Here is a 15080-nt window from a genome sequence, read left to right as displayed (position 1 = left end):
CAGTACAAATGCCTATTTAACTGGTCACAGGTTACTGCAAAATTACAAGCCAGAGTTTAATAATCGAGAAGTATGCTGTGTGTAAAACCAAAGATATCATTTAAAACTAATACATAAACTTGAGAAAAGCTTTTTGTCGATAAAGAAATAAATCTAAATTGGGAAATTGGTTTGTCACTACCCTACTCTACTGATTACATAGTCATATCTCATTGACTCAGCATTTATGTTTTTAAATATTGAGCCTGAAAAAAGACAATAAATCACCTATATTATAAATTCTGTACAGTTAAGTTATTAATGGTGCATCTTTGCAATGTGAAATTATGGAAAATCACAACAAACCAAGATGGAGTTTCAGGTGTATTATGAAAATAAAAATGGCTATGATATATGAAAATTGTGGATGCTCTCTTGTTACTCAAATATTTTGTTGTTCAGACTTTTCTACTGCAGATGAGGCTAACAAAGTTCGAGGTGAGACAACACGATTGCTTCTTTGAAGTGCTCCTTGTTCCGCATGCGTGTATGTGATTTCTACAACTGTGCTACAAGACTGCAATTCAGCTGAGAGACAAGCATCTCATTACATTAGCGATGATAAGCTAACCTGAGATAATAACGGTGTGTGGTTTTTGCTTTTTTGAAAGGGATCAGCAGAATAGTTGATTACATTGGCCCTCTTTACACTTTAGCCAGAGCAGGACAAACACAGATAAAGAGGTCAAATGAAGAAAGATCCATGAATATGACCGTCCTCTTTAATGCTGCCCTTAGACCCTGACCTCTTTGGCTTTTTCAGAGCTGTTTTGTCTGTCTTTGATGGAGTCAAAGATTGGACAAACAAAAGGAAAAGTGGAGGTCACAAAAAGGTACTGTTAGATTTCAGGGTGTTGATGCGTAGATGCCACGACGACTTTGTGTTTTGTAGTTTGATCACATGCGCCCGGTCCGTCTGCTCACAGCTGCTGGAGCCGGGACATTAGGTCCCGAACGAGTGCTTCCTCTTCCTCCTGCCTCAGTAGAGCCGCTTCTCGTAACTACATTTGGAGTAGAAAAAAGGAAAGTATAAGCATATATTCTCTCAAAACAAAAAAGGTGTTGAACCAAGATGAGTGAAAGAAACAAGAAGATGGAGGTGTGATAACTGCATGGCTGTACTTACATGGCACAAAAGAATATCTAATATGATAGCATGGGTAAGAAAAGAGGAAGAGAGAAGACAATTTTGATGTTGCTAACGACAGGTAAAAACATTCTATTTGACATTCAAAGGTTTGTGAAAGTGAAGTTTTGATGTTCACATTGGAAAGACAAGAAACAGACATTGACGCTACCAAGACATCACTGCCAACAAAATATTTAGACAATTGGAAGAGGAATACAAAAAGAGGCACGTGGATAAGGATGAGGGTTGTGAAAGCTACAAGAAGCCAAAAGTCAAAGGTCAAACTTACGAATGGAGGCCGTGGACTCCCCCCTCCATCTGAGCAGACATGGTTCTCTTCTCAAACTTCAACTCACCAGAGTACATCATCGACCTGAGACCAACACAAAGACTTCACACTTGCCCAAGGCCTTCACACAACGAAAACTTACAGTAATGACAGAAATTTAATGAGCGCACACAATTTCACACTCACCGTAAAATGGACAAACTCTTGGCTCCTATGTCCTGACAGCCATGTTGGATACCAGCGATTAGGTAAGGAACAAACTTATGGATGGAGCCTTTATCTTGTACTGATCCTGAGACACCTTGAGCCACCTTCACCTTATCTCCTTCACTGGACACACATACAATTCACAATGAGCACAAGATATTTGTGGTACGCTCACAGTGATATGCTGAGTCAATATATTTTTTCCAGTATTGTATTGTGTTTGGAGTATGGAGCCTTTGTAACACCATTCCCCTACCTAAAGTAACGCTTCTGACTGTTATTTTTCTCCATGGCATCCAAGGAGCCCATTCCTCTGTACTTTTTCAGACGCACACCATCTGAAAAGAAATATTCTCCTGGAGCTTCAGTGGTTGCTGCAAGCAATGATCCCATCATCACTGAGGACAAAAATAAGATTAAAGGTGAGGACAAAACAGTATAACAAAGAAGCAAAAAATGAACCAAAAATGCTGCTTTTTGTTTAATTTTTTGCGCCGTTCGTTTCAAGAAACATACACTTAGACTGCCTGAGATGGAGACTATAGTCTTCTTGTACCTGTAGATGCTCCCAGGGCCAGAGCCTTTACCACATGCCCAACAGTTTGAATGCCTCCATCAGCGATTACCGGCACGCCAAAACGTCTGGCATATTCTGCAACCTTGTAGACTGATGTACCCTGGGGCCGTCCACATGCCATTACTGAGAAACAAGAACATAATAGAACAATTGGCAACAAAATATTCTCAATACAACTGACATAATACATCAATACTCTCTTCTCTTCAGGTTAATCACGTAAACTAAATGGTGGTCTCTTTTGTTCAGTACAGGTGCGGATCTACTGGGGTGGCATAGGGTGGCAACTGCCACCCCTAGAAGATGCCTTGCCACTCCGGCTGCCACCCCAGTTCTGAACAATCTAATTCAAAAATATGTATATGAAAGGTTGTGGCCGGCCGTAAAGCGCGAAAGTCCAGGAAAGACGAATAACGAGTGAAACTCTGATGTCCGAGTGCTTTCGAATGCACCATGATGACGTCACGTCCTGTACAGTCTATGCTGCTACAGATACGAGGTGACACGCCCCCATGAGGGGGCTCCTGTTAGACCTCACTCATGTGGATGACAGCTGGACTTCGGTGTGACAGTCAGACACTAGTTAGACTGGGTTGGACTACATGCTAATATAACTGTTCACAATGTATTAAATGCTAATAGTGTCTAAATTCACATAAAGTGTTTGCTTGCGAGAAGAGCCAGAGAGTCTGGGCCTTGCTAATTTTTACTTATGTAGCTAGCTAGTGTTAGAGAACAGCTACAGAAGGATGGTGGGGGATCGTGTGTGGAAGTTTTTCTCTCTTTTTTTTTTTTTTTGATAATTACAACCTGTGATTCTGACAACAGACTGTAAGTCAAAAGAAATCACAAATTCACTAAGACTTTACATGACATTAAAGTGCAACTAAACCTTCAGTCACACCAGGTTTTCATGCACTGTTTGAAAACTACATCCTGCTTGTTTAATGCTGGTTTTTATAATTTTGGTGTCAAGGTCATAATAACACCAACATTGATGTGTTTCATCATAGTACAGTCAAATCATTTCGTTTATAGCTGAAAAAACGTTTACATGTTAAGTATCTCTTTAAAGGTTTAAATTGTACACATCAGATTGTATCATAGTTAATAATGAAAATTATCAAAGGAAAAAACGTAGTTCAGTCAGTATGATTCTTGTAGGAGAAGAGGAAGGGAACCATCACCAGCTTTTCCCAGCCTAAAAGAAGAGAGGAGGAAGAGCATCCCAGAGAGGAGATGGAGGAGGAAGAGTTCAGAGAGAGAAAGAAATGAAGGCATGGAGAGCTCAGACAGTGAAAGGTAAATCAGAGACTATCTCTGGTCCAGCTGCTATGAATATTGCTTTAGTATAATATATCTGAGTAAGAGGTACACCTGTCACAATAATTACCTTTCTGGACAAATTATTATCTGATGTAGTTAGTCTTTTCATTTTAAGATGATAAGTAGGTCCTTAATTCTTAGGAATATCCAAATATTGGAATTATAGAATTATTGTAAGAAATGTCTCAAATAAAAAGCATCAAAAAATAAAACCACAAATCTAAGACAATAAATAAAATTATCTGGACGCTGACTCTGTTCTAGATGAATTGATAATGTAATCATTGTGGCAGGCCGAACATAAGCTAGATCACACAAATGCAGATTTCCCAAAACAGTGCATAAGAGAGACATTGTCTAGTCTTAATCTAATTTGTTGCTAAATTTAAGAAACATTTTTAACATATCTAGCATTTGGTTTCTTCAACGTGTTTAAGGTTGACTTCATTTCAGTTTAAATCTTTTCCTCTTTCTACTAGACATATCAAATCACATATTCTGATTGACAGCTAATAAGAACAACTCATGTTTAGGATTGGCTGACAAATACAAATGATATTTACTTTTGTAACATACTTATTTCAGCACTATTTGCGTCAATTTGATAACACCTGCTGGTTGGTTTCATCCAAATGTTGCTAACAGACAGACAGACAAACCAATGCCAATCATCACATAACTTTGCCAAGGCTCTGCCTCCTTGGCAGAGTATATATATATATATATATATATATATATATATATATATATATATATATATATATATATATATATATATATATATATATATATATATGTGTGTGTATATATATATATGCCACCCCTTAAAATGTATCTGCCACCCCTTTGCCACCCTATTAATTTTTCTGTAAATCCGCCCCTGGTTCGGTATATTTGAAATGAGGCAATTTTCTTGACTTTTTTGGATGCACTAGATGTTTTCATTAACCAGCTGATGTTCACAGTCCTGCACTCTTTACCGTACCTTCCTGGGTGATACAGATAGAGCCACACCCCATGCCGACCCTCAGGGCATCCACACCAGCATCTATGAGGTTTTTAGCCTGAGCAGCCGTCACCACTAGAGAGAGACAAAGGCACAGACTGATTAGGAGAGAAATCACAAGTGTTTTCATGGAGGAAAAATGCAGAAGAAAGCTCTAAGGAAAAAAAAGGATGAGCTCACCATTTCCCCCAACCACCTGTAGTTCAGGATATTTCTGTTTAATGTAGTTTATCATGTTGATTTGATACACGGAGTTTCCTTGGGATGAGTCCTGTAATTTAACAAGATTCATGAAAATAGTTTCAATGAAGGATGAAGGATGATATATATATATATATATATATATATATATATATATATATATATATATATATATATATATATGTATATATATATATATATATATATATATATATATATATATATATATATATATATATATATATATTTATATATATATATATTTATATATATATATATATATATATTTATATATATATTTATATATGAACATTTCCATTATGGAAACCCCAAAGCAATCCCATTCACCCAATGAATCAAATTAATTTACCAAAAACTTCACCAAACCACAGTCAGTACTTACCAGGACAACCACATCCACCCCTGCCTGCATGAGGAGGTCCAGTCTGTATTTGTCGTCCTCCCTAGTACCGATGGCAGCTCCACACAGAAGCTGTTTACGGGAGTCCTTAGAAGCCAGAGGATAATCTCTGTTCTTCTTCAAGTCAGTCCTAGCAATAATGGCTACCAGCTCATCACTGTCATTTACTATGGGAAGCTTACCTAGAAGAATCAGATGGCATTATGAGTTAAAGAAGTAGGACAGCCCTATTAGTTCAAATGATGATTACGTCCTTTGCACCAGCATGACCTCCTCAAAGATTTACCTTTTTTGCTACGCTGAAGTATATCATTAGCCTCTTTCAGTGTGACTCCAGCTGGTGCAACAACTAGATCTTCCCTTTTTGTCATTGCCTGAATTAAAAAGTAATAAAACAATGAACAATGTATCATAGAATCCTCACACTTATTTGGCATCATTATTGCCATTGTATTATATTCTTCAAAATATACAATTTCTTGGAAAAACATGAAGATTCCACCCACCTCTTCCAGAGGTCTGTCATGGTCCTTCTCAGAAAGAAAATCTATATCTCTGGAGGTGACTATGCCGACGAGTTTGCTGCCCATTTTGCCCGTCTCTGTAACTGGGATCCCAGAGAAACCATGACGTATCTTGGCCTCAAACACGTCCCCTACTGTTTGATGGGGACTCATTACCACTGGGTCTGTGATGAAGCCCTGCTCAAATTTCTGATAAAAACAAAAACGATGTTGAGGGATTAGGGGACTTTAGTTCAGCATCATGTTTTAAAAGTTGCATCATATATGTGGCTTCGATGTTACAGATGATTTTCGGTGTCTTTTGTATTCTCATGCCATTTTACCTTGACTTTACGCACTTCATTGGCCTGGAACTCAGCAGTGCAGTTATGATGAATTATTCCAATTCCTCCCATTAGCTAAAACCAGCCAATTAGAAAGAGGGACATCAAGAAAAAATATGCATTATACCACAATAAAAGGTGCACTTTCCACAGTCTGTGCAACAGGAGGATACTATACTGGGTGGGCAATTAGGCATGATGTATGTAACAGGGCATGTGCTGTGTTTGTACTCACTGCCATGGCGATGGCCATGGATGACTCCGTGACTGTATCCATAGGAGATGAAATAAGAGGTGTCTTCAGGGTAATCTTTCTTGTCAGTGCAGAGGTTAGATCCTAAACAGTGAGATGCATTTGAAAACACTAATGTCATCTTATGTTCTTTTAATGCTGAACAGCACTTTAACCAAGCTAAGTCTGAAATAAAATGTGAGATCCTGTGTTATGATAGTAAGATTCTCCAACTGTTCCTGCATTGACGTTGTACTGCTTCCTTACAAACAACACTGTAGTTTTGTAGCTGCAGCACAGAGGCAACATATTCATTAACCAAATGTTATAGTTTGCATTTGTTTTCCCAAGCAATGAACCTCCAAGCCAGTATAGACACATTAAAAGCCGACTGAATTCACCTGATGCTCAGTGTGTGTCTGTTTTGAACACCTGCTATCCAGCAGTAACCCATGTGGCCTAGGCATGAAATTAATTTAGTGTCCCAGCAGAGCTTGAAAAGATGAAAACAAAGCAAGGCAAATAAACAACCCTGTCTAAGGCAGCCTTATCTAAAGAACATAGCAAAGAGTCAGGGACTCATTACAAGGATTACAGCAAAACCTTGATAACAGCAACATAAAATAGGAGTAAACATGATCGGTTTTTAATGAAGACAAGGGCATGTTTGTTGTCTAGACGAATACCATGTCGGGATTAGAATGAAAAACAGTAGATACGTATTTTATACACGAGGCATACTTGTTTCCATTTGCCTCTGTTGCAACCAACTAAAACTGCAACTATGACAAATTACAGCCATAGTGGATGTGATTTAACTACTGGTGCAGATAAAGTGCACACACCACTGATATATAAACAGCATTGTGCACCATGGAACAGTGTGTGTAGCATGTCACAGTGTGATGATACCTACCACCTCATCAGAAGTGAAATCTATGAAACCAGGGAGGATCAAGAAGTCACTGAGAGGAGAAAGGAAAAAGATGTGGAGTGTAGGTGATGAGAACATTTTGCTTTGGAATTGTAAAGTATTCTTAAATTTGAAGAATCACCACCAAACACATAAGCAGCTATCATTATTAGATGTGTTTGTGTCCTCACGTCTACAAAGCAACATTTTTTTTAAAGTTAGTTAACAGTGTGCAGAAATAATCTGTCAGCATGTCACCCCATTGAAATTTTCTGCATTTATCCTCCACTCACTGATAAATCCTACACATAGCCTCCATTAAGGAGACTACACTGACGCCCATTAACACACTGAGAAGTGCACACACACTCAGACACACATACTGCTTTTAATGTCTGTAACACCACTCAGAGTCATCCTTGAAAGTAGAATTACTCATAATAATCCTCCCTGTAAAACCTAAGCACATGTGTCATCACTGATATTAATAAACATTTAATGGAAGGCATTGCATAACTCTGTATACATCTGTTTCTGTATGTGCACTAGGGTGATGACTTTTTTACAACCTCATATCCCTGTATCATAATTTGATGAACTTTTATTAAATATTAGATAAAATCTTACTTTTAAGGTGATTTGATAAAAAAAAACCTAACGCACAAAATGATTTTAAAAATTTTAATTATCAGCTTTTTGGCCAGAATTTGAAGTCACTGGAAGCAAAGTAAAAATTGAACACAAGTGATATATATAACTTTACATAGGGTCAGCAAACACAAAAAGCATTTGGTACTGTTTGTGAATGCTTCTTTGGGCTTAACGAATTTAGTCCCATTGATAGTAATAGTGATTTTTTCAAAGTGGTTTGTGCGTGACCTTTTTCAATATTTCAACAGAATAAATGTCATTTTAATCATTAATAGGCAAAAGTTCATTCATTAGTGCTACAGGAAATAATTTTTGAGAAAAAAAAAGTCAAAAAGTCATCACCCTAATGTGCACATGCACACACACCATTTGTGTCAGTATGTTAGTGACACCATAAATGAGTCAGTAAAATGTGTGTGTCTGTTTCAAATGACCATATCCTACTTGTATGTCAGTCCATCACCGATAGCAAAAAGTTGTTGAGCTGTGAGTCCATCCTCAGGAACGTAACCTGTCCCTCCACTGATCAAGTAGTCAGCCATGCTGAAACATAAAAATACATGCACATGCAAATTGAAATTTATTGCAGTTCTTGTGCCGATTTTATGTATTTGAATATTTAATTGACTACTTGAACGCAATCATCTTCCCATTAATCCAGGTAGTTAAGAGAAAATTGAATGTCTCAAAATAAACAACATGTTTGTTTTGTCAGACACTAATACCCAAATTGCTTTCTTGCTTGTGCAAAGCATAGCTGTTGCTCGTCGCTCTCTTGACCTCTGTTTCTTACACACATGATCCTATTAGAAATGTCGGACAGGGGACAGGAAATGCTAACAAAAGGAATCCATCCTTGTCAATGGAAACTTCGTCTATGCACCAGTGACGGCAGTAGAGTAGGTAAGAGGATTTGTTTGCCTGCCCAGGTAGCTGACAAATGGGCTTGTAAAAACACACAGCCAGTGCTACTAGAAAGTGAAAACATCTTAGCTGGTGCTTGACATGCAATTTTTTTAACAAGTTATAAGGCTTTGCGCAATCACTTCCACAGACCAGAAAAGGTCGTGACCTTACAGGAGAATGGTGATAGGCTGATGTACATTGTGAGACTGACCTCTCTGGTTCATATCCAGCTTGGATACGTGTGGCGCTGTATCGCTGAGCAGCAGTCTCATGCCCGTGTCCATGTGGCGTTGGGTGTGCAAAGGCTCCGTAGGGGTGAGGCTGTTCCCCATCTCTGTTTGAGATGCGTGGCCTTGCTGGTTCCATGTCTCCTACAATCCTTCGGTAGTCTATTTGGTAATTGTCCCTCTCCCCATCTCCAAACCGGTCATAACAATGACCCTCCATCTCCAGGAAATCCAGGGCTCCGACCTCCACAGGGCCCCACCGCCTCACACACACACACACACACACACACACACAAACACACACTCTTCAAGCAATTCTGACTTGTTTCATACACATAAATAGAATCTCCCTCTCACACTCCAAGTAAACAGGGGCCTCGGCGGATCCCAGGAGACGCACTCTAACGCAGCCGATTTGCTGTTGAGTTTTAAGCACTAATAAACACACAGTGCTTCGAGTGCATGTTCGCACAAACACCTTTCATGCACACCTGGCATTAGAGGGAACTGTCTGGATATCAGCTTTGCTGCCTGTGCAGCAGTTAAACCAAAATAGTCCAAAAAATCCAAGATACACTGTCATAAATTCAGCTTTGCAGCAGTATGCTTGAAAACTTCTCGATGTTTTAAACACTCACAGAAGAAGGATCCTTAAAGCATTGTTGGTTGCCCACTGGAGAGTTTGTATTCCAGTCTGTCAGCAGCCATCCTCAGAGGACATTAAGGCCCTCAGGTGGGAGGGGACAGAGTTTGTAGCTAACCTGTTGATGGAGATAACTGTCCTGGCACACCAAATTCTAAATTCCCCGTTTGTTCCCCAGCTGCAGACGTGAGCAGCCACTGGGGACGAGAGTCAGGTCTTGCTTAGGGTAGCAGAGATTCGTCTCCCTGGATGCCCAATGCTGCTTGGTTATCCCTAAGGCTGGGAGCTTCTCTCCACTCTGTTCTCCTGGCGCCTGCTGAGCTTAACTCTGTTTCTGACAGTAGCAGACGTCACTCTCCCACAAAGAGGATTGGGAGCATTAATGCAGGATGGGGTGGGGTGAGATGGGTGTGTACGGTGGAGTGAGGCAGTCCTATCGTCCTGCTGCCTCAGGAAGAGAAGGATGGGTCAAGATGACACTTGAACACTTTTCCCTCCGAGGATTACCATGGTGTGAAGGTGTGTGTGTGTGTGTGTGTGTGTGTGTGTGTGTGTGTGTGTGTGTGTGTTTGCAGCACTCAAGGAGACAGAGCCATGACTAAGACAAAGGTCAAAACCAAAGAATACTGTTACGTGGCTTCACTCGTAAGAGATAGTGAGAGAAAAGACGAGACATTTACAAGTTTGCATGCGTTCTGACAGGCACAGCTTGTAAAACAACATGCGATATAATTAATATCTCACACTGTAGTTTAGAAGTGGCTTGTATCCAAAGTGACGTGTGCAAATGTTTCTTCTGTGTCAAAGGAAACAAACAAAGACATCTTTAGAGTTTGAGGGTACAGGTGGTTAAATCTAATGGAGAATTTAATCCAACAAGGTTTTAACATTATCTGTTTTGTCTGTTTAGTAGTTTTTTTAGTATTCAACCACCTTATTATTCTGTGACAGTGGTGACTAACAGACCTGCACATTAAACTGAGACAACTTTGTTGCCTGGGATGCCCTCAACGCCATCATCTGCAGGTGACTGACTGACTGCTTGTGACAGTTACTGAGGGATTGAGCCAGAAAAGCCTCTTATACAGTGTCTCTCTCTCTCTCTCTCTCTCGCTCTCTCTCGCTCTCTCTCGTCCCTCCCCTACCTTTGAAAATTTGAAAATGAACAAAATAAGAAACTTTATAATTGTAATTTAACCATAGTCAATACACAATATGTGTTACTTTTTGAGTTAAAAAGGGGAAAAAAACAGGAAGAGGAGACTAAGCATTGTCTTTCATTCTGAAAAAAAGATCTTTATTAATAAAAATTTTATGAAAACAATGTCTTGTCGTCAGACAGCATCAGAAAATGGCAACAAATTAAGATAATAATACATTTTGCCTTAAAAAGTGGAAGAAGCGGGGGGAGGTCTTCAACACTTTGTGGCCAAAGTGCAGGAAGATCACAACTGGTTTGGAATTAGCCACCTGGGGGGAAAAGGAAGTGAACATATAAAGCAGAACTTGTCAAATATTCAGCCATATTCAGTTGCTTCAACAAAAGAAAATCTTACTTAGCCTCTCCACCAGACTGGGGTGATGTTTTTTAAGGGCGTCATAAAAGGCGGCTTTGACCACATCCCCTCCTGAACGAAACGTCCTTTGGTAGAGCACTCGCATTTGATCCTGAGTTGTTGCTTTAGTTGCTAACACTGAGTAGGCATCAGGATGGACCATCTCTCCAAGCTCTTCTGCTATGGTCAGCACCTCGGAAATAGTTTGTATTAAAACTGCTCGGTTGTCACTGATGAACTTGGCTGTTCGTAAATGGAAAAGAATGAAAGAAAGCACGTGAAAAACCAAAATGAAATTCTGAATTCACAAACTTTAGTGCAATAAAATGAATCAGTGATATATACCTTTATCTGCAACAGTGAGAGTTTTCTTAGGAACACTGCCAGAATTCGGCTGGTGAATGAAAAAAAAATCTCAGTTCATGTTCTAACAAGCATTTAAGTGAATCCTAATCTGGTACACATTGGTTTGCTTACTTTTTGACCAAATGACATGTGGTATGAGCTACTGAGATTATTAAACCCATTCTCATCTGAATCATGTTCACTTTAAGCAATGATATAAAAAAAATAGATTTAAATGTATTCAAAATACATATTTTTGTAAGTTTTTGTTCTCAATGAGACTTAATTAAACAAAGCCACAATTGTTATCCAAGAAATAGGGAGAAATGAGAAATACCTGCACTGAAACTCCGGGATAATCCACAGTATAATGTGGCTGTTCTGGAAAAGACAAAAAAAATAACTGCATGACATTGTGTTGTTTAAAGGAAGTACAAGAACAAGAATGACACACAAACAGCACTGAGCAGTCTATCTATCTTTAGTGCAACAAAATGAATCAGTGATACATACCTTCATCTGCAACAGTGACATTTTTCTTAAAAACACTGGCCAGGTCCTGCTGGTGAATGAAAAAAAAAAACTATCTCAGTTCATGCTGTAACAAGCGTTTAAGTGTGAATCCTAATCTGGTCCACGTTTTGGTTTGTTTACTTTGTAACCAAATGACGTGGTATGAGCTACTGAGATTATTAAACCCATTCTCATCTAAATCATGTTAATTTTAAGCGATGATGTAAAAAAAAAAAGAACATTTAATTTATTATTAAAATGTGTTCAGAACTACATATTTTTGTTAGCTTTTGCTCTCAATGAGACTTACATAAAGCCACAATTGTTTTTCAAGAAATAGGGAGAAATGAGAAATACCTGCACTGAAACTCTGGGATGATCCACAGCATAACGTTGCTGCCCTGAAAAAGACAAAATATAACTGCATGACATTTTATTGTTTAAAGTAAGTACGAGAATAAGAATGACACACAAACAGTATTGAGCTGCCTACCTGGAATCTGAGGATCATAATTGAAGGCCCCTTTTTTGTTGAATTGTGGATTATCCTGCAGTGAATCCTAAAATATCAAGGAAAAAAAGGATATTACAGAGAAAGATGTCATTTAAAAGCATACTCTGTAAATTACAGTTTTTGTCTAATCAGTGCCATATTTCATTTTCTGAAATGGTATTTTAGCTTGTACCAGTTTTGTCAACACTGCATGGACTGCATGAGGAATGTCTTTCTTGTGCTTTGAGAGCACACGCTCAGTGACTTCACGGCAGTCTGAAACAAAGTAATTTTAAAAGATGAAGTGTATGGAAAGTACAGTGTATGTTAATGTACAACTGCTTCACAAAAATACAGGTATTTTAAGTATCTAATCAATTTTTTTTTTTAAAAGACTACCAAAAATACTGTGATACTGCGCCCATAACAAACACATACCTTTAAAGGTTGGCCTCTTGGATGGATCCCCATTCCAGCACTGCTTCATGAGGTCAACCAGCTCTTCCAGCCCCTCAACCTTGATCTGTTCAATTTCCTTACAATTAGGTCTGTCCCCCTCGGGGATCCTCAGTGCCACAAGACTGTACTGAGCCGCTAAAAAGACATGTGATAAGAACACACAGGCACAGCTGAGTGTGTATGCATGTGTGAAATGGACATATACTGTGAACATTCTGCTTAGTTTAGTTGTGAAGTGATCAATTATGGGAGAACAAATTTTAATTTCTTTGAATAAAAGACTGTAAACTTCTCCACAAATAACAAACATAGATTAAAAAAGGCATGTGGACAAGGCATGACAGTAAAACTAATTACATGTACCTGGATAAGGCTCTTCACCAGTAACAATAGACCAAAGAAGGATGCCATAGCTATCAAGAGAAAAAAGAGATTTTATATTAAATGTTCATGCTGTTAATTTTTTTAATGATATGGTATTCCTGTAAGTATTAATTTAATGTTTACCTGTATCTGTCAAAAGCACGAACAGGTTTATATGATGCCTCAAAAGACTCAGGAGGCATGTACTTAAAGGAGCCTCCAAGCTGTCCTGTCATTTCTGTGTTGCTGGTCAAAGCACTGGTGGAAACCATGGACAGACCAAAGTCTGCCACCTTCAAAATAAGAAAGGACATACCGCATTAAACAAGCAGTTAAGTTGAATTTTATTTTTAATAAAAAGACTTAAGTGAATGGCACTTTACCTTGGCATTCAGGTCATCATTTAACAACACATTGCTTGGCTTTAGATCCTGATGCAAAAGTTTCCTTTCGTGAAGAAAATTCATTCCTAGAGCCACTTGGTGGGCCAAGCGGAAGACCAGGGGCCACGGTGGAGGGCCAGACAGGTCCCTCTGCAGGGACTGAATAGATCCTCTTTCCATGAACTCCATGACTATTCCCTGTTGCATGGATGGTTCTCCTTTTGGTGGGCATCCTTGATACATTCCATAAAGCCAAATCACATACTGACAGGCAGCTTTGTCCATATGACTGGCCTCGTCCCACAGTTCTCTGACACGCCTGGAATGGTGTAACTGACGATTAGAAGGATTATAGAGGAAGCAGGAGGTAGAGAGAAAGTGAAAGAGACAACATTTTTTCAGTATGCATGATGTAAGAATTGAAAATAAGTTTACCTGTCAGCATGATGAATAAGCTTAATGGCCACATCAAACCCCCAGTCCTTGTGCCTGGCCTTGTAGACGGTACCAAATCCCCCTGAATCAATGCGCTCCCATTCCTCCAAGCTGTCATTACCAACCAGCTCAGTCTTATGGCTATGCAGCGCCATCTCCTGCTGAACTCAGAAAGGAAACCTTTGAATCTTTTAAAAATGAAACAGATATAGAGAAAATGATAGAGATTCAACATATAAAAGCTGTTTTGTGCCTGTTTATGAATTTGCTTTCGAACACTGTGCCCTTGCTTGTGCAGTAACACGAGAGCAGCAGCATGTTCAGTGCATAAAGACAGTGACATATTTCCTGCCACTTTTATTGCCATCTTCTCAATGTATTATTAAAATAATGACTTCTACTCACCATATAGCCCGTCTAGCTTGTCCACATGAAGTTTCAAGAGTTACTTCATACCGAAGCTGCAGAAAAACAAGACAATACAAGTTCCAGTTTCCTGTCCCTGCCCTCTGAGCTGTCGTTAAAGGGCGGGGTTTAAAGTGAAGAAAAGTTGGTATGGGCTGTGTCTACATAGTCTGCATTAACTGCAGGTATTCACAATAGTATGGAGCCCTACCTTCTTTTATTACTTGGTTAACAGAAAAGCTGAAGTAAAGCAAAAAAAAAAAAAAAAAAAAACCTTGACTGACAGTTTTTAATGTGGCAGATAAAAAATGCAATGAAGTATTTTTCAGTTTCCTGCAGTAGTGGTGATCAGTTAGAGGAAGTGTAAAAAAGCAGACATGAGTTTAGTCACTACTGAGGGGGAGCATTAATATCAATGAGGAACTGAGTCAACATGTGGGATTAAAACATATGCAATGAAACAAGTTACATTTTGTAGTAAAATACATGTTGCAAATAATGATACTTAAAATTA

At 38.8% G+C, this 15080-nt stretch overlaps 2 protein-coding genes across 6 annotated transcripts; both read right to left on the bottom strand.

Annotated features, from left to right (window-relative positions):
* Nucleotides 1-741: 741 nt before the first annotated feature.
* Nucleotides 742-9946, bottom strand: impdh1a (IMP (inosine 5'-monophosphate) dehydrogenase 1a). Its single transcript, XM_055009283.1, has 16 exons — nt 8956-9946; nt 8283-8381; nt 7191-7239; nt 6278-6379; nt 6043-6117; nt 5702-5908; nt 5482-5569; nt 5178-5377; nt 4754-4844; nt 4553-4648; nt 2221-2364; nt 1921-2062; nt 1644-1787; nt 1458-1541; nt 1166-1182; nt 742-1040 (listed from the first exon to the last, which is right to left on the bottom strand). Exons 1-16 carry the CDS (start codon nt 9189-9191, stop codon nt 937-939), a joined length of 1878 nt encoding a protein of 625 aa, XP_054865258.1. The 5' UTR covers nt 9192-9946; the 3' UTR covers nt 742-936.
* A 938-nt stretch (nt 9947-10884) lies between these two features.
* Nucleotides 10885-14723, bottom strand: LOC111564893 (receptor-interacting serine/threonine-protein kinase 3-like). 5 transcript variants are annotated; one of them, XM_035945712.2, is made up of 14 exons: nt 14567-14723; nt 14162-14322; nt 13727-14045; nt 13488-13636; nt 13344-13393; nt 12960-13115; nt 12715-12797; nt 12522-12588; nt 12386-12429; nt 12029-12077; nt 11853-11896; nt 11516-11564; nt 11171-11413; nt 10885-11084 (listed from the first exon to the last, which is right to left on the bottom strand). In XM_035945712.2, the coding sequence occupies exons 1-14, from the start codon at nt 14567-14569 to the stop codon at nt 11077-11079; spliced, it is 1425 nt and encodes a 474-aa protein (XP_035801605.2). In that variant the 5' UTR covers nt 14570-14723; the 3' UTR covers nt 10885-11076. The 5 variants fall into 5 exon arrangements, with proteins under 5 accessions (XP_035801605.2, XP_054863263.1, XP_054863265.1 ...); XM_055007288.1 differs by having other exon boundaries at nt 12029-12074; XM_055007290.1 differs by having other exon boundaries at nt 12522-12576.
* Between the last annotated feature and the right edge of the window lie 357 nt (nt 14724-15080).

This window comes from Amphiprion ocellaris, chromosome 3 (assembly GCF_022539595.1).
Source record: "Amphiprion ocellaris isolate individual 3 ecotype Okinawa chromosome 3, ASM2253959v1, whole genome shotgun sequence".
Classification (NCBI taxonomy): Eukaryota; Metazoa; Chordata; class Actinopteri; family Pomacentridae; genus Amphiprion; species Amphiprion ocellaris.
Note: the sequence above shows the minus strand (reverse complement) of the source record. Positions and strands in the feature narration are given on the sequence as shown.